Here is a 24,910-nt window from a genome sequence, read left to right as displayed (position 1 = left end):
CCGTGCCCCAGAGGGAAGATGCGGGGCCAGGAGAACGCATGGGGCCCTACGAGAGTCACCAACACTGGAACCGACTCCTCCAAGCTGAGCCACGGTCCCAGAGGCTTCCTGACCGGACTGAAGCTCGTCTATTACTTAGGACAGGAGACTCCGTCGTCACATCACCCCTAGTCCATAAGCAGCAAGGACATGTTACTCGGGTGGGTAGGGGCAAACGGGGGCCAACATAGCTACATTTCATCGGCAGTGATTTATCGTATTATCTCTCCTCCTACCTCACCTCCCTTCTCTCCTTCTACAGCTCAGCCCGCACTCTCCGCTCCTCCGCCGCTAATCTCCTCACCGTGCCTCATTCTCGTCTGTCCCGCCATCGACCCCCGGCACACGTCATCCCTCTGGCCTGGAATGCCCTCCCTCTGCCCATCCGCCAAGCTAGCTCTCTTCCTCCTTTCAAGGCCCTATTGAGAGCTCACCTCCTCCAGGAGGCCTTCCCAGACTGAGCCCCTTCCTTCCTCTCCCCCTCTTCCCCCTCTCCATCCCCCCCTTCTTACCTCCTTCCCTTCCCCACAGCACCTGTATATATGTATATATGTTTGTACATATTTATTACTCTATTTATTTATTTTGCTTGTACATATCTATTCTATTTATTTTATTTTGTTAGTATGTTTGGTTTTGTTCTCTGTCTTCCCCTTTTAGACTGTGAGCCCACTGTTGGGTAGGGACTGTCTCTATATGTTGCCAATTTGTACTTCCCAAGCGCGTAGTACAGTGCTCTGCACATAGTACGCGCTCAATTAATACGATTGCTGCTGCTGATGATGATGATGATGATCCCAAGGCAGCTGGAAGCTCTAGGCTTCCCTGTACCTTCCAGCACGGGTCGGGTTCAAAAAAGTCAGAGAGAACAACCAGTTAGAAGGACAAAACTGACTAGGTAAATGAGTATATCGAGTATGTAGGTGGACACACACACACACACAGAGGCTGCGGGGGGGTTTTGGGGATGACAGGGTTAAACACACCCCAGAGCTTGGCACATCATAATACCAGAGTCCTGGTATTTATTATGTGCTTACTATGTGCCAGCTACATACAGTACAATCAGAACAAACACAGAGCCTGTCCAAGTGGGGTTCCCAGCGTAACAGGGAGGGAGAACAGGAATTTCATCCCCATTCTACAGATAAGCACAGAGAAGCAGCGTGGCTCAGCAGAAAGAGCACGGGCTTTGGAGTCAGAGGTCATGAGTTCGAATCATGGCTCCACCACGTCTGCTGTTTGACCTTGGGCAAGTCATTTAACTTCTCTGAGCCTCAGTTACCTCATCTGTAAAATGGGGATAAAGACTGTGAGCCCCACGTGGGACAACCTGATCACCTTGTATCCCCCTCAGTGCTTAGAACAGTGCTTTGCACATAGTAAGCGCTTAACAAATGCCATCATTATTATCATTATTATTATTATTATAAGGAAAGGTCTGGGGGTCACCTCACCAAAGTGATGATCCTGAACACGTTCAATAGATGCTCTTAGTTGAACTGAAAGCCCTCATTCTCTCACCCACTTTCAAGACCTCTCACCGGGTCCTAAAGCAGTCCAGAGCAGGACTGACGCAAGGAGCAGCTCGGCTTACCTGCGACGTGATGTTCAGGGTGACGGCATCGAGGCCTCCCGACAGCATGCTCTGCGTGTCGGCCAGAGTCAGGGTGACGCTGGCGTCAGGCCCAACTCCCGATGATGACATCACTAGGTTTGAGGCAGACACGGGTGGGGGTGACATGGGGGCAGGTGCCGGAAGGCTTCCAGTTGCTGCGTTCAGTTCTGGGGGGAGAGAGAGAGAAGAGAGCAGAAGAATCCAGGAGACATCACTCCTACAGCTCTTTACTGGATACGTTGGGGGTGAGGCCCGGATTCCAGGCAGGGGCTGCCCTTCTTTGGGAATTCAGGAATCTGGCTCAGAGCAACCCTGGTGAGGTAATAGAGGCCAGTAGGTCGAGCAGGCTGGTCAATGAACATGGAGCCGACAACCCAAGCTTCCCAGTGAAGCGCAGACGGTGCCGGCGGCTACGAACTCAAGCCCCTGTACTAGAGCTCGGACCTCCCAGGGCGGTTAACAGAGAGGGCAGGAGGGAAGATGCAGGGTGTGGTTGCTCCTGGGCTCAGAGCGCTAACTGCAATTCGGAACGCACAACTAGAAAAGGAAATGCATGGCTTCTGCTCAGTGATCAATCAATGGTATTTATTCAGCGCTTACTACGTACAGAGCACTCTACTTAGCGCTTGGGAGAGTACGATACCGCAGAATGCGTGGACTCGTTCCCTACCCAGAATAAGCTTACAGTCTAGAGGGGAGACAGACACTAATATAAATACTTTATAATGTATAATTTCAATAATATAAACGTGTTCAAAGGTGGGAGAAAATGAGAGAGGCTGAAGGGATGGTTCTAGGAGTGAGCATACTGGTCCTTTGCTTCCAAATGGCCGGCTTCTGGGCTATCACGCCCCTCACCAAACTGACTGTTCAGGGTCTTTCATTACCGCAAAACCATGCCTGGGCTGGTCAGGAGACTGGCTGGTGAGCTTTGCCCCAGAGAGTGAGTATGTCCATCTATCCACTCTGAATTCAGAGATCCCAATCCACCCCATGAACCCTCCAAGCCCCGGCGTACCTGGAGAGGAGTTTAAGGCTGAGCTCTGAGACAGCAGCTGGTCATGGCTTATCGTCAAGGTGGCGGCGTTGGGCTGGGTGCTCACAGCCGGGGACGAGAGCCTGATGCTTCCGCTGGGGTTGTGCTGGATAAGGTCCTGACCTGAACAGAAGCCGACATTAAGACGTCAGAAACAACCGGCCTGCATGTATGGTAAGGAGAAACCGGGCAGGGTGACAGCACTCAAATCACCCTTTCAACATCAGAGTCTTCAGAGAAAGTAATCTGCTGATAATCCCCACGAGAGCCAGCTTGGCCTGAATGAAGAAGGCCGGTTTCCCCCAGGGAATGAGGGGGTGCAAAGGGAGTCCTCTTACCAGGTAACGGAGCACCGCCTTGGGGGTGGCATAAGCCAGTCAGGGCCGCTGAGCTGCTGCAGGAGCGGAAAGGAAACCACAGGCCACCCCCATTTCCACCTAAGCTGGGAGAGATTGGCGGGAACTGCACGACTCTGCACCAGAGAACCTGGAGTTTCACTAATGGCCATTAGGAGCTTTGACTTCCTCCAAGAGTATTCAGAGGACGACACCCCAAGCCTCAGGGAGAAAAGCACTACTGAATCCGAGTAGAAACATAGAGCTGATACTCCAATTACCACACTACCTACAACAGGAATCAAAGCACCCCAGGAAGCTGTCAACTGTTCCAAGTTGACCATTTCCTAGGCCTAGGCCCGCTCATTCTTGCTGCTTGGCAGCAATTTCAGGTCACCAGGTTACCATTCAGAGCCAGCTTCAAGCCCCAGACTTTCTGAAAATCCCTTGCATTTAAGAGGAGGAAAGGTGGAAAAATTTAAAGGTTTCACTTCCACACACTCACAGTATCTAAGTATTACGTTCATTTTGCTTTCCGTGACCATGAGAAGGACTGGTCTGTGTCCCATGATGCGTTCCCTGCACACACTTTTGGGAATGAGGGCAACTGTAGCTTGCTAAAGAAACACTGATAGCCAGAAACTCATCTTCCTCACTGTGAAATGCTATAAATGGATCACACACTGCTCTAGGGAAGCCAACTGCCTTGCAGGGCAAATGCAGACACAGAATTTGGGGTAACCGAAGTAAGATAGAGCGGCATGACCTAGTGGAAAGAACACGGGCCTGGGACTCAGTGAACCCGGGTTCTACTCCCAGCTCTGTGACTCGCCTGCTTGTGTGACCTTGGGCAAAACACTTAACCTTTCTGTGCCTATTTTTTCAACTATAAAATGGGGATCCAATACCTGTTCTCCCTCCTACTTAAGACTGTGAGCCCCTAATGGGACAGGGACCATGTCCGACCTTAATCATTTGTACCTACCCCAGCACTTGGAGCGCTGCTTGACCCAGTAAGTGTTTAACAAATACCACGGTTATTTTGGAAGGAACACTTCCCTGTGAAGTCCAAATCGGAAAAGGGCTTGAGACAGCTCAGAAGAGCTCCTGTGAGGAAACTAGATGTGTCAAGTATTTTAAAACTCAAGAATAAGGGACATTGTATTCAGGGATGTAGTAATCCAAGAGATGGCACGGTTATTTCTGTTCTAACATGGGTTTCCATTTAGCTATTTGGATGGAACCCAATAGGAGAAGAGAGGAACACAGCTACCATAGTGTGACTGTGAACTGCTAACAGATAGGGCTCTGCCAGGAATGCTGCTTTAAAGCACATCCAAGATGGGGTTGAAACCTTATTATCTGCCCTTCATTTGCACTGCAGAGAGAGCCACTTGTGAGGATTTAAAATCCACCATTCACTAGACATTCATTTTAAGCAGTGCAACCTGGTTAGGCCAGGAGGCACCAGTCACTCCTGATAAAGGCTGGAGAAATACCAGAGAAACTAGTGACGTAGTGCACTTGTTCATCAAGTTGTAGCTTTTTTCAACTCCTGCAACCCTCTTGAACTTCACCAGTTTTGACGGACACCACCCCGGAGCCCGCCCGTTCTCACCAGATATGGTCAGAGTGATCTCCTGCGGTGATCCTGCTGAGGTCGGCGTGGTGGAGCCAGTGGCATGAGCGAGGACCTGGCTCAGGCTCGTGTTATTGATGGTCAGAGTGATTTCGTGCTGACCGTTTGAGGTGGACACCAGACCCTGAGAGGTCATGACCTGAGAAAGATCCTGGGGACCTAGGGGTCAGGTGGAAATAGAAGACAGGACAAAAATCCTTGAGCTCTCCGACGCCGCTTCCTTCTTTTCCCACCCACACCCACTGGATTTACAATGGGTAAATCCAGGCGAAGGGTGGCATCCCAACTCCCTAATGTCGACAAACCTAAATCTCCAAGGCTCTCACTATGTTGGGAAATTGCTCCCAGCCAACGGACAATCAGCTGCGGCTCCACCATGGAACCATTAGAGGGGATACATCCCCCGGCTCCCGACCCCTCGGTGGGTTGGAGGAGGCCAGAGACAGAAGGGGGATCAATAGGAAATCTCAAGGCATATGGGTGGCTCCTGTGAAAAGAGTCAGACGTCAACCTGTCTTACCGCTGCTCCCGGGGGCCAGCACAGCATCCTGCTCAGACAACGGGCCGATAGTCACGTTTGCCGACGGCGCCACGGCAGCAGGCAAGGCCAGGCCTGAGATGGGCTGGATCACCACATTGGCAGGCACCGGACCATCCTGAGTCTGCAAGGCAGCGCTTGGAGGCGTCAAGTGGGGCTCCCCCGTCAGCTGCTGGGCAAGCAGGTTGCTCTGCTGCAATGTCTGCTGCAGTATGCTAGGGTCAATCTGAAAAACACGACAGGCGTTGGGGGAGGGCGGCCGGCCGACAGATGCCAAGCTGCGCCCACAGCGGACCGCTCCCTCCCTCCCCCCCGCCGGCATACGACGGCTGCCCACCTGTAGGGTGATGTTGTTGATGCTGGAGGCATCGATGCCGGAAATCTGAACGTTTGGCCCCACCAGATTGGCAGCCAGCTGCAGCTGGATGCCCTCCAAGGTGGCCAGGCTGCCATCCGTCAGGGACACCGTCAGGTCCCCGCCAGCTAGGAGGACAACGGTCAGTTGAATGGCCATCAACAAATCCGTTGGACTCTGACTGAGGCAAATCCTTTTCCTGAGAAGTGGGCGGGGGCAGGCTGGGTGTACCCGGAAACCATAAGGGCTTACGTAAGCTCATCGTGGGCAGGGAATGTCTCTGTTTATTGATTATTGTACTGTGCGAAGCGCTTGGTACAGTGTTCTGAACACAGTAAGCACTCAATAAATACAATCGAATGAACGGCTCGGACGGACACCTTGCCACACAAATGAACTATTTCTGAAGGCCTCACATGGGGAGAGATCCAGCCAACGGGGGCACCCTCGTGACTGGCATAGAATGTCGAAGCTGTGGGAAACGCAGGCTCCGCCAGCCCCACGGCCAAAGCCCCAAGGGGGTGGGGGGTATGACTGGGCTTGGGATGAGCAGCCCCAGATGTGGGGGAACTAGCAGGATACGGGTAAGTGTGGCCAATCGAGGGCGAGGCCTGGTGGTGGGTTCTGTGGGAGAGGCATTTACACAGGTCCCACCCCACATCCTGCCCAGATGAAAACCCCGGGCAACAAAATGTTCCCAAACCACATCCCACTGGGAAACCAGGAGCCAGGGCTGACCTGACATGGATGCTGGGAGGATGGCCTGGCCCACCAGCCCCTGCTGAAGTAGGTTCTGGTCCAGCTGTGCAGTCAAGACCGAGTTGTTCATGATGAAGACACTGGGATCGGCGGAAGGGGGCCCGAGGAGGCTGACAGGCTGCAGGCTCTCGGCCGGGGCGTGGATAGGTGGCTTCCTGGCCTTCTTGCTCTCTGGTTTGTAGTGGCACTGGATGTGGGTCTTCCTCCGGCCCGAGGTCCGAAAGCGCAGGTCACAGTGTGGACACTTGAAGGGCTTGGCCCCCGTGTGCAAGCGCATATGAACTTTCAGGCTTCCCTTGGTGGAGAAAGAATTGCTGCACACATGGCAGCTGAAGAGCTTCTGCCCTGGAAACCAAGAGGATGGTCAGCCGGCCACGATCGGCTACCACCAGGGTGACGCGGCCCCCAGACGATGGAATGCAATACATCGGCTAAACAGCGACAACTTGGCCAATGCTAAAGGGTCTGATCAGAGGTGACGGGACTCCGGGTCGGGGAGAGCATTCAAGGTCTTGCTCGGATTCGTCACCTTGAGGTTTTCACCCGGTCATTTCTGGGCTCGCTACCCCAACTCCTCGGGCAGGAGCTGCTGGGAGGCAGGGGCAGTCTGTGCTCTTGACTTCCCTGGGCATTCCCACGGATGTGGGGCCACGCTGACACACCAGAGGCACTCAGGAAGTGAGGGTAATACAGGGCAGTCCAGAGCCAGACTCCTCAGGGCAGGTGGCTGGGCGGGGATGGAGCTGCCCAAAAGCCCTGGGTAGAAAGGGGCGGCTGACCCGCGCTGCGGCTGGGCGACTCCCCTTTACGTGAGTCTCAAATGGAACTTTTCTTCACCTTTTCAAGATCGTAAGCTTGTTGTGGGCAGGGAATGTGTCTCTTTATTGTTATACCATACTTTCCCAAGCGCTTAGTTCAGTGGTCTGCACACAGTATGTTAGCTCAATTAATACAACTGACTGACTGACAATCAATCAATGGTATTTATTGAGCACTTACTATGTGCAGAGCACCATACTCCAAAGGTGGAAGAAAAGGAGGAGACGGTAGTGGGGAATGCAGGGAGGGGGCAGGTGCAAGGTTAAAAAAAAAAAAAAAAGGAGAAAATCCTGCTTTAAAGCCCTCTTCTTTTCCTCCCCCGCCAGCTCCCAGGCCCTCCACCCTCAGAAGGACAACTCCTTGATCCTCACCTGTGTGTGTCTTCACGTGACAGTCCAGGGTAGACTTGACAGTGAAACTCTTTCCACATTCTTCACATTTGTACGGCTTCTCTCCGGTGTGGATTCGGACATGCCTAGGCAAAACGGACAACTGCTAATCACTCCGTCCTGCTGGACCATCCTCTTGGAAACCACTTCATGACCCTGATTGGCGGAGTCACAGTTTGGTAAAAACTGGTATTTTTAAGCGACAGAAGAATGTCCTCTCAAAACTGACAAACCCGGAGTAGGCACTTCTAAATTATAGGCTGCAATCAACATCATGATACGAAGAAGAAAATAAGAAGCAGTGTGGCAGAGTGGAAATGGCACAGACTTGGGAGTCGGAGGACCTGGATTTGAATCTCAACTCTGCCAACTGTTCTGCCAACTGCCTGCAAGTGACCTTGGTCAAGTCGCTTCATTTCTCTGTGCCTCAGTTTCCTCAACTGTAAAATGGGGATTAAATACTGGTTCTCCCTCCTACTTAGACTGTAAGCCCCATGCAGGACAGAGACTGTGTCTGATCTAATTAACTTGAACCTACCCCAGTGCTTAGACCAGCGTTTGACACATAGCAAACATTTAACAAATATCATTTTTTTTAAAAGGTAGTGCGACTGAGTGGAAAGAGCACAGGACTAAGAGTCAGGGGACCTGAGTTCTAATTCTGGTAGCTTGCTTGCTGTGTGTCCTAGGGCAAGTCACTTAACTGCTCTGTGCCTCAGTTTCCTCATCTGTAAAATGGGAAATAAATCCCTAACCTTGCAGTTGGGGGCCTCTCACCTCACCAAGTCACTGGGCTTCTTGAAGCTCTTGGGGCAGTAGGTGCAGCAGTTGGCATACTTGGGCTCGGCTTCCAGTTGGGCCTGCTTGTCCTTCATCTCGCTGATCCGATCCTTCTCGGCCGCAGACTGGACGAGGACTTTTTCGGAAACCGTAGCACTCTCCTGGGGTCGGATCTTGGCCAGCTCGGCCGTTTCTTCCTCCGTGAATGTGATGACCCCAGGGCGAGGCCTTCTCGAGGCAGCCCTTTCAGGGTTCTCATCTTCTTCCTCCAGGCAGCCAACTGCAAGACACGCGCGTGCACACACAAACACACACACACTCTTAAATGATGTGTCAGCACAAGCACATGCCCAAGGGCCACTAACATTACAACAAATTAGTGCTCAATTTTTAGCTTGGGAAGCAAAGCTCCTAATCAACCAGTTCTTCCACGCAGACTTCCATTCAACTGTATTTACTGAGCACTTACTGGGTGCAAAGCACTGTACGAAGCGCTTGGGAGAGTACGATATAACAATAAATCGACACACTCCATGTCCACGCAGAGCTCACAGTCTAGAGGGGGAGACAGGCATTACTATACATAAATAAATAGACTTCCACTGGACACATACCATAGAAAGCAGTAGCGAGGAGGAAAAGAATCAGAGTGAGATATTTAAAGGGTAAATCTCCCCACCCGCTTGCCCCCTCAGCTCTGAACAGCCACCTGAGCCTCAGCAATAGGAGCTCACACAATAAGCACTTCTGTTCAGATCTCCCCCAGCCCTATTCCTTCAGCACCAAATCCTGTCCAGAGCCCCTTGTCTCTTTCCTCCTGTAAATGACTTTAATGTCCATTTCCCTCTTCAGAGTGTTGAGGGCAGCGATTACGTCTACTAAACTCAGCTGCACTCTCCCAAGTGCTCAGTTGTGTGGTTTGCACACAGTAGGCTCGCAGTAAATACTACTTGATTAAATGATGCTCAGGGAGGACTACAAAGGATAATGCCATCTCTCTTCTGCCCTCCGGGGTTTATAAGTGAATAAGTGGTTGGGGGAGAGGGGACACAGATGAACCCCTGGCACAGCCCAACAAAGATATGGGGAGTAGGGGAGGGAGTGGAGAGCCCTCAGCTTTTCTATTTGTTCCTAGGTGTAGCACTTCCACAGCATCTTGCAGGGGGTGAAGATGAGATACAAAAAACAGAAGAGAGGCAGGGAGAAATGAGGAAACAGAGACAGACAGAAAGAGGCAGAGAGGGCCAGAAGAGCATGGAACAGACCGCTATAGACCATTCCCTGACATCAGCTACAGAATAAAAGAGAAAAAAAAAAAGCTCACCTCCTCCTCCTCCTTCTCCATCTCCTCTGCCTCCTCCTCCTTCTCCTGCTTCTCCTCCTCCTCCAGCCTCCCCAGAGGTGGCTACCGCAGACGAGACCGTTTGGTGTTTCTTCATGTGCTTTTTGCAGTGCACCGTGGTCCGGAAGCTCTCCTCACAGAATGGACACTTGTAAGGCCTCATGCTCATGTGAGTGGCCATGTGCCTGGTGAGGCTGCCGTTGGTAGTGAAGGCCGCGGTGCAGAGGCTACAGCTGAACGGTTTGACTCCTAGAACAACAGAGTCTTGATGCGTAAAGTAGCAGGGGGAAATGCAGCTGCCTCCCCCTGGAAGCCGTCAGAAGGGGCAAACAACCCCGGAGCCCAGCTAAGCGGCTCAAAGGAAAAGCCGGAATTTGGAGGGCGGTTGCTTCAGCCATTCAATACACGCCTGGATGAAGAGGGATTCCTTTGCCTGATGGGTTCCGTAATCATCATCAATCATATTTATTGAGCGCTTACTATGTGCAGAGCACTGTACTAACCGCTTGGGAAGTACAAATTGGCAACATATAGAGACAGTCCCTACCCAACAGTGGGCTCACAGTCTTGTAATCCCAAGAACAGCTCGGACTGGGCCATTTGGAATCTCATTTGTCCTCCAGTGCTACTGCTGTCTTGAATCTTTTATGGCTCCCACACACACACACGAGAGCTTGGGTGCTGGGGGGTGGGAAAAAGGCACCCTGCCTCACATGGGGCTCACGGTGTAAGTAGGAGGGAGAACAGATGAGGAAACGGCGGCCCAGAGAAGTGAAGCGACTTGCTTGAGATCACACAGCAGGCAGGTGGCGGAGCCGGGATTAGAATTCAGGGCCTCTGCCTCCCAGCACCGTGCTCTTTCAACTAGGCCATACTGCTTCTCCAAAGGAGCAGCAGCATATCAAGGCTCCAGGAACCCTGGCGCTGAGCGGGGAAACGGGATGACTAACCAGTGTTTATCTGCAAGTCAGGCCACAGGGGCAGGCGGGCCAGACCACGTTCGCTTCGGGGAACGACGGTGCGGCCTGTCTCAGAAAGGTTCTCCGAGAGCCCCTTGGACTCTTACCCGTGTGTGTCTTTTCGTGAGACTTGAGGACGCCCGAGGACACGAAGCCACGCCCGCAGAGCTTGCATTTGTAGGGCTTCTCGCCGGTGTGGGAGCGCACGTGCTGCTTCAGGTGGCTGGACTTCTTAAAACCCTTGGAGCAGTAGTCACACCTAAAGAGGAGGGAAGGAAGGCAATCAAGCATATCTGTTGAGCGCTTTCTGCGCGCAGAGCACTGTAATAATAATAATAATAATGATGGCATTTATTAAGCGCTTACTATGTGCAAAGCACTGTTCTAAGCGCTGGGGAGGTTACAAGGTGATCAGGTTGTCCCTCGTGGGGCTCAGAGATTTAATCCCCATTTTACAGATGAGGGAACTGAGGCCCGGAGAAGTTAAGTGACTTGCCCAAAGTCACACAGCTGACAATTGGTGGAGCCGGGATATGAACCCATGACCTCTGACTCCAAAGCCCGGGCTCTTTCCTACTGAGCCACGCTGCTTCTCTTACTGTACTAAGCACTAGGGAGAATACAGTTTAACAGAGTTGGTTAGACAAGGTCCCGGCCCATAAAGAGCTTACAGTCTAGAGGGAGCTTAAGGCAGGAAAGGCTGAGGCTGGCAGCACTCTTCCCAGCACCTGGCCCCGAGATGGAGGCTCAGGAGGTGAAAACTCCCAGCTTCTCTCCCTGTTGGAGCTGGGCAGACCAAGCGACACCGGCTAGAGATGCAAAGAGCTAAGTGTGGCTTCTGGTTATGCTCTAGCAGAGCCTGGACCAGCTGTCTCTGGAGAAGGAAACAGTGGCGACAGGGACCAGCAGCCAGGGCTGAGTTTCTGGTTGCCAATACTGTTCCCGTAACAGGCCATGATCCCCAGTGTTGGACACGGACACTACTTCTGATCTGGCCAGCTCAGGCTACAGCCGGGCAAGGCAGGCAGACTGAGGCCTGTGTTTTACTGGATGGAAAGAAGGTGGGAAAGTGGGAGAGAGGAGGGAGCAGGGAGGGAGGAAGGGAAGGAGGAAGCAAAATAAAAAAGGCAGGTGCTTGTGGCTAAAACAGGCAGGGAGGACAGGCAAGGCACCTAGGGTTAGGTCTAAGCCCCACAACAACCTCTGGATTTGCCTGAAGAAGAAAACAGGAGGTCCAGCGTAGCTTGCTGTACACCTTTCACTCATTCATTCAATCGTATTTATTGAGCGCTTACTGTGTGCAGAGCACTGTACAAATCGGCAACATATAGAGACGGTCCCTACCCAACAACGGGCTCACAGTCTAGAAGGGGGAAAGCCTGACACAAAGCCCGCTGAAAACGGTCTCAAGAGACTGTCGGGGGCCTGCCCCACTGGTCACAGGGTGGTGGAAACAGGGCAACGATGGCTACCATTCCTCTGCAGACTCTATGCCCTAATGCCCCAAGGAAATAGGAAAGGAGAATGGGCCCAGACAAAGGTGGCAAGAGATGAAATGTGCAAAAGACCCTCCCCCCAAGAGGCTTGCAAACAGAGGGGAAGGGAAAGTCCTATCCAGTCAGAGAGGTGACAGGAAGGTAAACACAAAGCAGCCAATAACTCCCTACTAAATTTCAAGACCAGGGGAAGGAAAATCATTTAAAAGAATTTATTCTTGCCTGGCTGGCCCCAACCTTGGGCTGATGGGAGGGAGGTGGGCACCTGCCTCACTAACCACACCACCCCAAGCAGAAGATGGTGGGCAGGAGGAGAAATGACCCCACAGAGTCATGGGATCAGCCGCAATCGGGGGGGGGGGGGGGGGGGGGGTTGTTGGATTTTTGATGATAATCCCAATGGTTTTGGGGAGAAAAACAGCTAAAGTGAGAGGGAGAGAGGGAGGGGAGAGAGAGTGACAGAGAGTCACCTGTAAGCTCGCCTGGTTTGCTCCTCGCTCTCCTCGAGAAGCTGAGAGGGACGCTGGGGTTGCAGTTCTAGTTCGTCCTGTGAGGGTTCTTGAATCAAACGGGTAGGCTGAAAGTCAATAATAATTGTTACAATAATTGTAGTATTTGTAAAGTCCTTACTATGTGCCAAGCACTTTATTAAGCACTGGGGTAAACACAAAATAATCAGGTCCCACAGTGGGTTCAGTCTACATAGGAGGGAAAACAGGTATTGAATCCCCATTTTACAGCTGAGGAAACTGAGGCAGAGAGAAGTGACTTGCATAAGGTCACACAGGTGGTAAGTGGCAGGGCTAAGATAAGAACTCAGGTCCTCTGACTCTAAAGCTCACGCTCTTTCCATTAAGCCACACTGCTCCTTCTTCACGTTTTCGGTGAACCTTGAACCCAGAAGCGTATACAAGTCACCAGAAGACTACAGAGAGAAAATAAGTCCAAAAGTGTGTGTACATTTGGCCAGAGGTTGGGGCAGAGGGGGTTGGGAAGTTGTAGGGGGGAGGGTGCAACGTGGCCTAGTGGAAGCAGCACCAGCCCGGGAGTTGGAGGACCCAGGTTCTAACCTCAGCTCGGCCACTTGTCTGCTGTGTGACCTTGGGCAAATCACTTTATTTTTCTTAGTCCGTTTCCTCTTCTCCCTCCTACTTGGACCTTCAGGCCCACGTGGGACAGGGACTGTGTCTGTTCTGCATATACTGTAGCCAGCCCAGCACCTGGCACATAGTAAGCATTTTACAGATTCCACAATTACCGTTATTACGATAATTATTATTAGGGGCCGCTGCAGTGCGTCTACATCTGCAGCAGTAGAGGCCTGGGCGAGAATAGAAATCCTGAACATCTACCACTGGATCATCCCCACGGCCCATGCCTCCCAGGACCCTGACTCCAACAAGGCATCGGAATTCTGGGAGGAAGTGTGTGTTGCCTGCCCTCCTGGAAATCCATCCTCATGGTGAGGGATGGACCACCCAACACCCGATTCTCCCCTCTCCATCCCTGCTTCTCCCCTAGTGACCCAGAATAGACCACCCAACATCCCTGACTCCCCCCTCTCCATTCCTGACATACACCAACCCAAACAACGAAGCCAGTTCTTGCTGTAGGCTAAGGCCAGTTTTTGTCCAGTCGGCTGGGCCACCAGTCTATCTTTCCTGTTACCTGTTTTATGTTTCTGACACAATCCATCCGAGGACACAGCAATAGAGAAATGCTAATGTAATGTTCTTAGGCAAAGGTAAAAGACTCAGACCAACCCTGGTTCATCCCCAAGGCAGGAAGGCTGTACGTGTATGGAGAAAGTTCCACCCAAGGGAAGACAGGAGAGCAGGGGGCCAGACAGGGGCACCCTGAATGCCATGCCAGGCACATGGAAGCAGTAAGCAAGCTCCAGGCGCCAGCGATGGACACTGCCTGTCACCCTGCATCAACAGTAGGGCTGTCACCCCTGGCAGCTCCCCAAGCCTGCACGTGCCCAAAGACTCCTCCGTGGCCAAGTACTCACCTCATTCAGGGGCTCTGTGCCAGGAACCTGCAGCAGGTTCTGGGGATGGAAGCTAGATGAAAGGGCCTGAGACTCCAGGGTGCTGGAATCCTGCAGTTGCTGGACGGGAGGGAATGGGTTCTGCTGGCTGTAGGAGTCCGACCCTGCAAAACCTGCTTCCAAAGAGAACAGTCGAGGCCTGAAGCAGACCAGTTAAGGGGGGATATGATGCCTGTCCTGCCCGGGGAATGGCACCTAGCCACGGCCACAAGCCACCTGGACCACATCAGAGTGATTCTCGACTCTAGGCCCACCAACCAGGGGCGCAGGGTCCTGAGGACCCCAATCCCATCACTGAGGGGTGCAGGGAGATCTGGGGATCCCAATCTCAGGAACCTGGGGGTTCCAAAGAACCAACGGGGGGCACTGGGATTGGGGCACCTGAGCCTGTTGGTTGCACGGGGTTGGCAAAAAGCCGAACCCATCTAGGCTCGCTCCCGGTCTAGAAGACCCCCTGGAACACCTACAGCCCTTGATTCAGGCTGGTGAGACCAAGGCACAGAAATCAGGGTGCCCAGGACTGGGGCAAGACGAGGTCTTCACCCAGGGAGGACCATCTTACAAGAGAGGTGCTTTTATTTAGCTGCCATCTATCCCTGGGCCTGGACCTCACAAGGGGTCCTGAGCACCTACCAGAGCTTGCTTGGTTGCAGGGACAAAGGTCATCTCAGAAACCTGGCATCCCTGGGCCAAGGGCCTACACCAAACTGTAGGGCGGCTGACCCGCTTCCATCCCTCCAGTGCCCCAGATCTGACAGAGGCTGGTCTACCTGAAATGCTAAGACTGTGGATGGCTCTAAAGAAACACTGCTTCCACAGAAAAGCAGGGACACATCACCCTCTTCCTCAGTTTATGCCAAAAAAACCCCAAAAAGACAAAACAAAACAAAAAACACCTTACTAAAATCCAGCCCAAAAGATGACCCTTCCAAAGCTGCAGCTGGCATTCGGGCACTGACCTTGCGACAATCCAGTCTGCTCAAACGGCTGCTGGGGGAGGGTCTGCTGTTCAAACTGAGCGATGTTATCCTGCAGAGCATGCTGGGAAGTTACAAACCTATCTAAAACCAGGAATGCAAATACAAAAGAAAGTATTCAGGTTGGCCTATGCGATGCCAATGGTCACTCCCGTGAAACGATGACAAGAAAAAGACAGAAGGCAGGTGCAATCTGCCGGCTGTCTGCCAACGGAAAAATGCCTTAAAAAGTTGCGGAGGATGGAGAAAGAGATCCGACCAAAGCACTGCATGGGATTGGCCTTTGGAAGCGTCTTTCATTCCGGAAAAAAATCCAACGTGGACATGACCCACCCCCACCCCACGCGCTACGTTGTCGGGAACTCTGACCTTCCACAGTCTCCAGGGGCTGGTCAGTCAGCGGCTGACCCAGGGCAGCTTCTTCCGGGCCCACCACGTGCGGCTGCTCCAGCTCCAAGATGGTGTCAGGGTCAGCTGCCACCGCTCCAGCCTGCTGCAGCTCGTCGCTTTCAATCTCCACTTGCATCTGGGTGGAAACAGGGATGCTCTGCTGATCGACAGTGGTGTCGTGGATTGAGGCAGCTTGCTGGTGCTGTTGCAGCTGCTGCACAAGTTCGTACCTTGGAACAAAACCAACCACAATGGCGACAGTTAAGAATCAATCAATCGTATTTATTGAGCACTTACTGTGTGTAGAGCACTGTACTAAGCGCTTGGGAAGTACAAGTTGGCAACATACAGAGACAGTCCCTACCCAACAGTGGGCTCACAGTCTAAAAGGGCGAACCGTTTCCATCTCAGAGAAGCACACTGTCTGTTGCACTGTGAGGGACTTAGGTTCCTTGGTCTTGGCTTTCTCTAAGGCCACTTGTGTCTTCCAAAAAGCCTATTTCCATAGGATGGAAATGAGGCAAGGGGAGAGAACTCGGGTACACTACCTGGTTGCCCCTTTGAAGGAAAACTGGGTTTTCCTGTGTGCAGGAACCTTTGGGGAAGACAAGAGCGGTGACGGAATTCTAAACCTAGTTCCAGAATTCCACAGCAATCTATCCAAGAAATCTGCTAAAGGCCCTTAGGTGGAAATGCTTGCTCCCCACGACTCATGTGGTCACTGCAATCCTCAGGGCAAGAGTGTTAGCAGACCAAGTATCTCGGCTGATTTACCCTTGGACGCAAACCATTTCAACTGGCCCCAGAAGTTCCTCTCCAGTCACTTCAGAACTTCCAGGATCTCAAACACATAGGCTGAGAGGCAAGATCCCTGCCTCCAGAGAATTCTGGAACCCATGCAAGAGGATTCTGGAATGCACCCGGGATGTCAGAACTTCAAATTTCTGGGGCATTTGCTGCAAAGGCCACTACTACCAGGGCAACCGTCCAAGGGCTATGGCACAGCATCGGCCCCATGCTGTGGTCATTTGAGCTATACAAAATGAATTCGTGCACTTGGTTAAGTGCTGTTCTCTGTGCCTCCGTGAGAACACAACGGACAGGAATGAGAGAGTGAGCAGCACTACCCTAGCCATGAACACTAGAGTCAATTCCTCTGCCTGGGGTCTTGGTCCGGAAGTTTCCAAAACTGGACTAGGGCTCATCCAACAGGAGACTCTATCGTCGCTATAAAGCTCCCCAGGTCTTCATAGGTGACCGGGAACATTTCAGGATGACAATGCTGACACGGCTTCAGCACTTCCTCGCCACAAAAGGTAAACCGAGGAACCGATCAGTTCTAGTCGTTTCCAGATTTCAAGGGGAAGACAATACCCAAAGTCCTCCGTCCTACAGAGCATTTCATTTCAGTACTGGGAAGCTGCTACATTGTTGTACCAGGAGAAAAAAACAGTGATTTTAGGTTGCAGCTCTCAACAGATCCCTCAAAATTACATTAATAACTGGAGCTACCAAAAATGTTATTCCTCTAAATCCAAAGCAGGGGATCGTCACCCATGAATCAAATACATTCACTTGTAATATGCCGGAGTATTTAAAAGATGGATTGGAAATGGATGGAGGTTACACTTACCTATGGGTTTTCATGTGCTTTTTGCAATTCAAGGAGGTCTTGAATGTTTTTTGACAGTAAGGACACATATAGGGCCGAAGATCATTATGGATTCCCATATGCCTCCGTAAACTACCACCAGTCGTAAAAGCACCGTTACATATAAGACATTTAAAAGCTTTCAGTCCAGTGTGTGTTCGAATATGTGCTTTTAGAACTCCTGCAGACACAAAGCCTCTTCCACACTGAGAACATTTAAATGGTTTTTCTCCTGTGTGTGATCTGTAGAGAATGAGAAACAAGCCCAGGTGAGACTGGTCTTTCTCTCTCCCACTAAGCAACGTGGCTTAAGGGAGACAGCATGGGACTGGGAGTTAGAAGGACCTGGGTTCTAATCCCAACTCTGCCATTTGTCTGCTGTGTGACCTTGGACAAGCCACTTAACTTCTCTGGGCCTCAGTTACCTCACCTGTAAAATGGGGATTAAGAGTGTGAGCCCCATGTGGGACAGGGACTGCATCAAACCTGAAATAACTTCTATCTACAACAGTGCTTGGCACATAGTAAGCTCTTAAAAAGTATTCCTGTTCCCCAGAACAGAACACACGAGACTCCTCCTAGAGGAATGAGTGAGGCCAAGGAAAAGGGCCATTTTATGGGGAACAAACCCAAAAGGAGGCAAAGGAGGAATGAACTCCCTCTTTCATTTCCCATCAAAGCTGACCTTGGGGAAAAAGGTCTCTCCTGACCAGCGAAGACCTGATCCCCACCAAAACGAAGGTTTGATTGAAGTTTCAGGCTCTGCCAAGACCATCTGCCATCTCAGAGTCACCCTCTGCGCTCAGTCCACCACCACCTCCTCACCCAGCACAACTTCAGCCCATCACTATCTCCACGCCTAGCCTCTATGCTACTGGGTTCTCCACGTCACCCCTATGTCATGTGTGTGGCACAGCTGCCCTGGGGAGAGGTCGAAGCCTGGCCCAGGGTAAGGGGTCGGGGCCACTTCTGGCCCGATTTACCTGATGTGTTGCTTAAGGTGGCAAGATTTTTTATAAGCTCGGTGGCAGTAAATACACTTGTAAGGTCTGTCTGCTTCGCTCACAAAATTATTGTTGAAGTAACTTTGGAAGAACTGGCTGTTCCTCGGGATTGGCTGGATGAGACCTGAGAATAAAGCACAGGTAAGATTACTATCAAGGAGGCTCAGGAACCTGATGAGAGCAACCCCAGGATGACGGGAGCCATTTCAGGAAACGGATGAGATCTATTCCCGTGACACAGCGGAAACAGATGGAAGGGTCCTGGGAGGGGATCTAGTCTCAAGACATAGCACGAAAAGCTGGGAGCGTCCTTCAGGATCTACTCTTACAACTCAGCAGGAATGGCTGGGAGTGTCCTGGTGGACTGGTTCCCATATCACAGCAGGGACAATAAGAAGTGTCCAGTCCGGCCAAGGCATCTTCGTTTGTACCATGAGGATAAGCTGCCTGAGGCGAGGAGTCAGAACTTCTGGGTTCTCCTGGAATTTTCACCCCTAATATAACTGGCCTTGAGGAAAACAATTCCTGACTTTTCAGGCTAGGCCGTTTTAGGATCAAATGACATCCAGGTCTGCAAGAAATGTGGTCTGACTGCGCATATCAGCCAGATGTCATTAGGGCAGCAGAGATCATTTGTCTGTCACCCGTTGGTTACGGCAGGCTGCGGAGTCCGAAAGAACGGCTCTCGCATGCACATGCGGCATCAGACATGGGTGAGGATGACAGCGTGCCATTATCCTTCACTATGGGTTTGTAAGAATGTCATCCCTACTCTTTAAGGAGACTTGGGTAAATTGAGCAGTTACTGGACCACGAGCAGATTAAGGCCATGGATAAGGATCCCTAACTCTACCATACTCTAAGTACACAGTCCAGTGGTCTGCATCCTGTACACTGGAAGCTCCTCAAGGGCAGGGATCAAGTCTAACTCTGTCACCTTCTCCTAAGTAATTTGTACTGTGTTCTCCAGAGAAGAGGTGCCCAGTACATACAACGGATTGACTGACTTCTTATCTCCCATGTTTTGCCTGAGTGAATACGTGATTGCTGTGTAAACCAGTCAAAAAAACACATTACTCACCAAGAGTATTTTAGGCCTTTGTCCCAACTGCGCACTCGAGCCCAGAGGCCTAGCCAGTCCCTGCAATTCCCCAGGGGAAGGCCCCCACTTGGCAGCTGAGCTCCTGTTCCCAAGAGAACACTTCAGCTTCTGTAAGCCAGCCTGTACAGGCTCCGATTGGGAACGCTCCTGGATTGTGTCTAATTCCCACCTCTGTATTCTCGCCCAGTGCTTACCATGGTCTCTGCATGTATACTATGACTTCCCTACAGGGGCCCAGAAGTAAAACCTCATGGGTCAAGTTTTTCAAGGCAAACTCTTCCCACTGCTCTATATGACTGAAAGAATGTCGCAACAGATTACCTTTTGCAGGCTCAAGGCTCTCTTGTTTCTGTTGTCCAAGGGACACTCATCCTATCTCCTCTAACCCCACAAAAACTCTCCTGCTGGCATTCTGGCCGGCCTCGTCCCCACCCCCACCCTGACAGTGACAGACTTGAGTCAGGGAGGGAAGAGCCATCGCCTACCCCAGAAACTGCTGCCGTTACCTAAGTCCGTGATGAGGATGGGCTCTTGCAGAGGGATATCCGGCATGGGAACATTGGCCTTGCCCAGCCGCACCCTGGCAGGCTTCCGCTGGTGCCTCAGTTTCCTCAGCTCAGTGTGTTTGAAGTGCGAAGCGATGTGTGTCTTCCTGTGGCCAGACGTTCGGAATTTTTTGTCACAGTGAGGACATGCGAAAGGTCTCACCCCTGATTGAAACAAAATATGTTTTGTACAAATTCATCATTCCCTCATTCATTCATTCATTCACTGAAAAACAATGTGGCATGTCAGCCACATTTTAAGTCACTGTTTCCAGTCTGGGCTCAGTAACCTGTTTTTTCAACACCGTGTGGCTCCGAAATGAGGGCTGCCTCTCCCCCACCAACCAAATCTTTTTCCTTTACCTGCCCAGAGCATTAGTAAGGATTTACTGGAGAACTTCAAGGGAGAAAGAGCAGGAGGCGCCCATGTTGCTAAAATACACTGTCGATTTTTAATCGGACAGGACTAGCAGGACTAGCCTGCAATTGAAAAATCCCCCAGAACCCTGAGAACCAAGGGACAAGGATTTCTGGAGTGGCAAAATTAGCTTTTAAACTGAAATGGACAGCTTACTAATCAGTTATAATAATAATAATAATAATAATAATTTTGGTATTTGTTAAGCGCTTACTATGTGCCAAGCACTGTTCTAAGCACTGGAGGACATACAAGGTAATCAGGTTGTCCCACATGGGGCTCACAGTCTTAATCCCCATTTTCCAGATGCGGTAACTGAGGCCCAGAGAAGTTAAGTGACTTGCCCGAAGTCACACAGCTGATAAGTGGCGGAGCCAGGATTAGAACCCATGACCTCTGATTCCCAAGCCAGTGAAGTATGGTCCATGATCCTTGTTTCTTCTTCCCTTTCCCTGCTGGCCTCCCTCAGAGACTGCAGAGGGAGGTTATCAGAGACAGAGAGCAAAACGTAAAGTTGAGTTTCTAGTGAGCCACGCACGAAAGTGGAGAGTAAGCAGCCCAGGGACAAAGGACCTGGAAGCTCCCTGATACAAGCAAAGGGCAAATAGTTTGTCCAGGGATTTAATTTTCCCTCACCACCCAATCAGTCAATGCCATTTATTGAGCTCTTACTCCGTGCAGAGCACTCTTGGAAGCACAATTCAAAAGAAGGTCTACTTTTCCCATTTCACCAGAGAATTGGGGAAGAGCGTCCCAATAGCCAGGTTAAGTGAACAAATGGTTTAGCTGCATGATAGGAGGCTCCCATCAAAGATGGGGGACAAGCCTCGACTTGCCCCCTGCCCCTCCGGCCACCGCCTCCATCCCAACCCCGGCACACTCTCTCTCTTTCTCTCACACACTCACATACTGTGTTAGCCCCTCATTTTTTGGATCTGAAATTTAGTCTTGCTCATGTGCCAAGCTGACCCACATAAATATTTTAGTCACGTCTTTGGGGAATAAACCAAACCCCAATTAAAATGAAAACTGGAGGAATTAGTAAAAGCACAAAACAAAACGTATTTTCTTGACAAATGATTAGGGGTTATCTTCTCTAATGCCAAAGGAAAATAATCCCCCTGAAGTAGATGGCGATATTTACTGTTCAAGAAAATGCATCTCAACATTTAATCGGCAGTTGTAAAGCTTAATGATATAAGAGAAGAGCAACAAAATGGTGCAGTGGAATGTTTTTAGAGGCTTGATTGCTCAGGGTGTGGGGAGGCGCTTCAGACCGAATTCGTCGTTAACCTATGTTTTCCCCTATTATTTTTAGAACAAAGCATCATTTAATACATTTTTGACCATGATAATCAACCAATTCTAGTCCAACGTGCTAATCCAAACAGAACAAAAGAATTATGATTAGCAGTGTCTGTACAAAAATCAATTGAAGCGCATCTAATTCCTTTATGAATGGCTCCCTCTAGCTATAAAAATGAACGAGTGGACTGAAATCAACAGTTCTCTGAAGCATTTATATGGAAATTAATTTTAAATAACCTTTCAGATGTAAAACATTGAGAAATGATAACTCATGGATCAGAAACCAAAACCCAGGTAACAAATCCTTGTCCAAGAAGGACCAAGGCAGGAGGCAGAACAGGAAAGGATGTGGCCTGGAATCAGAAAGTTTAAAAATTCCCTGAAAACACTTATGCTGGAACAGTACCGATATACTACAAAATATGAGCGCGGCCACTTAACTCATGCTTCCGTGAAAAGAAAGCTCAATTTACTGCCCTTTTCTTACTCATGATTTTCCTGGGAAAATCCCCCTTTTAGACTGTGAGCCCACTGTTGGGTAGGGACTGTCTCTATATGTTGCCAATTTGTACTTCCCAAGCGCTTAGTACGGTGCTCTGCACATAGTAAGCGCTCAATAAATACGATTGATGATGATGACGATGATGGGAGATCTCCCAAGAATTTCTGTAAAACTAGTCAGAGACATAAAGCGGGTCCCTTGAAATACGGCCAGTTCTAACCCGTGGGTTTTCAACCCAATACGGTGATCCAGGGCCTAGCAGCCCTAGGGTCAGAGGCCCACAGAGAGCCATGGGCCAGCAGCCCGCTGATGTCCCCGGGGTCTGAGACCCCCAGGTGCTCCTGGACAGCACAGCCTGGCCCACCGGGCCCAGAGTACGTGAAGGGTGGCAGTGAAGATGGGGCAGTACCAGAACCCCCCAGGTGCTAAAGGCGGGGTGGTGACCGGGACCATTGTGGCCCCCTGGCACAGTTCCAGCCCCAGGTTCTCCAGAATGAGGGAATGGGTGGCAGGAGAGCAGTCAACCTGCCTCCAAGCAGATGAATGGGTCGCTGGGCAGAGCACAGGCCCGCAGCACCCCCAGGCCCATCACTGGAGTAGCTGTGACACAGTCCTCTGCAATGCCCTCTGCACGGCAGCTCCCTTGTCCTCTCTCTGCAGGGGGCTGGAACAGGGTTCAACGTTCCTGGGCAAATAACGGGCACTGCCACCCAGGCCGGAGCCACCAGACGGACCTAAATTCAGCCAGCAAGCCAGACTCGACACTGTTTAGGATTGCCTCCGCATTCAACACTGGGGCGGTTACTGTCATGGCCTTGCTGGTCTGAACTGTTGGGATGTTTGAAAGACCCAATCAAATAGGCTTTCTGGATGACAAAAAGCAACGTGGTCCATATATATGTCAGTATACACCACAGACATTGTCCAGATTGGATGTGAGGGTACCGGGGCCTAGTGAAGGGAGCCCAGGACTGAAAATCTGGTCAAAACTGCTGGATGACTTTGGCCTGGCCAGCGAACCTCTCGGGTCCTGGTGTGTGAAATGGAGATAAGACATTGGCTTCTTCCTACCTCTTCATCGCCTCACTGTGCCTTATTTCTACTCTCCTGTCACTAACCCCTTGCTCCCTCCCGCTTCATATCCAAACAGACCACTCCTCTCCCCATTTTCAAAGCCCTTACGAAATCCTATCTCCTCCAGGGGGTCTTCCTCAATTACATTTGATCTGATTTTCTTGCATCTACCCCAGCACTTGGCACCTAGCAACACAAGCCATAATTATGACCGTGGGAAACCAACTGTTCCAAAACCCCGCTGATGAACATTTCCTGCTTCCTAGCAAGTTAGTGCAGTGGAGGGGGTCCTGGGGAGCAGCGGCAGCTCTTACCTGTGTGCAGGCGAATGTGAACTTTCAAACTTCCTGAGGTGGAGAAGCATTTCATGCAGTAGTGGCACTTGAATGCCTTGATGCCAGTGTGCGTTTTGATGTGAGCTGTCAGAGTGCTCTTCACAGCAAAAGCTCGGAAACACTGGGGGCATTTGAAAGGCTTCTCATGGGTGTGAATGCGGATGTGCCGCACCAGGTCACTGGGCTTCTTGAACTCCTTGGTGCAATACGGACACACGTGCCACCGGACGCCGTTCTCTTCGCGAACTGAGCCTGTGAGGCAAATGGAGATGGTTCACACCCATGCTTCCCGGAGCTTCCCAGGGTAGACTACCTTTGCTGCTGCCCCGTTTGCAGTCCCCGGGACAGCCTGCCTCAACTGCATTCATAACCCAGGCCGCCCCCGAAGCCCAATTCCATATCTAGTCAGAGCACCAGGCCCTCGGTAACAGACTCTTCTGATTCCCTAGGGAACAGTGGCCAGTCCCGAACGGGTGCTGGGATGCTACAGGGTTTACTGAGGGAGCAGATGGTTTCTCGGGATTCAGAGCATATCCCGCTTTGCAAGGGTCCTGGGTGGTGCCCAGGCAAAAACAGAACCATCTGGACCTCAAAGCACATAGTTATCCCAGCAAGTAAACTATGCTGGTCCATGCTATCCACATGACACCGCATGTGGTTTCTGACCACGGAACTCTGCCTTTGCTCAGAATGAATCTCACGACCTGCTAAACTTAGTCGCATCATCTGGTCTTGCCCAGAAACCCAGCTCGCCAAGAGAGAGGGATTTTTAAATGACAGTGTCCTGCTGGAACCACCAAGACTGCCACCGAATGGGCCTCTGCTAAACACAGAAACGGATACCAAATTACCAGGTAGAAAGGGTGACTTCTTTTTGATAACCTTCTTCTCCTTCTTATCCAATTTGTCCGGGCTGTCTCGCTCTTTCTCTTGCTCGGCCTCGGAAGGGACAGTGTGCTGGCTGGACACTGGGGTGGGCACTGCCCCCGCTGCTGCAGGCTTGGCTTGGGCGGGATCGCCTGGGGGAGCGGCCACAGGGAGAGAAGACAGGCCGCTGTTTTCCAGGGCTTGCTGAGACAGAACAAACAGGAGATAAGAACGCCAAGTGGCCCCAGCTCGCTCCACATTTTCAACCACAGAGATGCCCAGTTCTAACCTCCGTTCCAAGAACCGTACTGCTTTAAAAACAAGAACCATCGAGAACCCCCAAGCCCCTAACAGGCAAATAAGTAGGTGGCCTTCACAGAGTAGCGTCAGATCCCTCCACCATCTGCCATGGCCACTTCTTCAGAGTGGGCACACCTGTCACCCCAGGACAAAACTACAGAAGAAAACTGTGAACGGACACTGCTGGGTACACCCGTGAAGTAACAGTACTGGAAATGGACGACGGTCTCGAAAGAGGCTTTAGTCAATGTTGTTATGAAGCCAAATTAGCTAATGAGGAAAA

The 24,910-nt window shown here is 51.2% G+C and overlaps 1 protein-coding gene across 4 annotated transcripts in view; it reads right to left on the bottom strand.

Annotated features, from left to right (window-relative positions):
• ZNF236 (zinc finger protein 236) overlaps positions 1-24,910 on the bottom strand; it is a 51,774-nt gene that overhangs the window by 5,245 nt on the left and 21,619 nt on the right. For 3 of the 4 annotated variants that reach the window (XR_005457188.1, XM_038771187.1, XM_038771186.1), the window contains 19 exons: positions 24,312-24,531; positions 23,440-23,712; positions 19,785-19,988; positions 18,156-18,300; positions 17,155-17,415; positions 15,501-15,751; positions 15,114-15,215; positions 14,116-14,267; positions 12,575-12,681; positions 10,716-10,867; positions 9,632-9,898; positions 8,305-8,587; positions 7,510-7,613; positions 6,299-6,664; positions 5,543-5,688; positions 5,188-5,431; positions 4,647-4,826; positions 2,676-2,816; positions 1,637-1,824 (listed from right to left, as the gene is read on the bottom strand). Coding sequence is in view for 3 of the 4 variants with exons in the window: in XM_038771187.1 (XP_038627115.1) it covers positions 1,637-1,824; positions 2,676-2,816; positions 4,647-4,826; positions 5,188-5,431; positions 5,543-5,688; positions 6,299-6,664; positions 7,510-7,613; positions 8,305-8,587; positions 9,632-9,898; positions 10,716-10,867; positions 12,575-12,681; positions 14,116-14,267; positions 15,114-15,215; positions 15,501-15,751; positions 17,155-17,415; positions 18,156-18,300; positions 19,785-19,988; positions 23,440-23,712; positions 24,312-24,531 (3,786 nt within the window). In the remaining variant the exon portion in view is untranslated. The remainder of the gene's footprint in view (positions 1-1,636; positions 1,825-2,675; positions 2,817-4,646; positions 4,827-5,187; positions 5,432-5,542; positions 5,689-6,298; positions 6,665-7,509; positions 7,614-8,304; positions 8,588-9,631; positions 9,899-10,715; positions 10,868-12,574; positions 12,682-14,115; positions 14,268-15,113; positions 15,216-15,500; positions 15,752-17,154; positions 17,416-18,155; positions 18,301-19,784; positions 19,989-23,439; positions 23,713-24,311; positions 24,532-24,910) is intronic. The other variant, XM_038771188.1, reaches the window with a different exon arrangement.

Source organism: Tachyglossus aculeatus, chromosome X2, assembly GCF_015852505.1.
Source record: "Tachyglossus aculeatus isolate mTacAcu1 chromosome X2, mTacAcu1.pri, whole genome shotgun sequence".
Lineage (NCBI taxonomy): Eukaryota > Metazoa > Chordata > Mammalia > Monotremata > Tachyglossidae > Tachyglossus > Tachyglossus aculeatus.
This window is presented reverse-complemented; position numbering and strand designations above follow the sequence as displayed.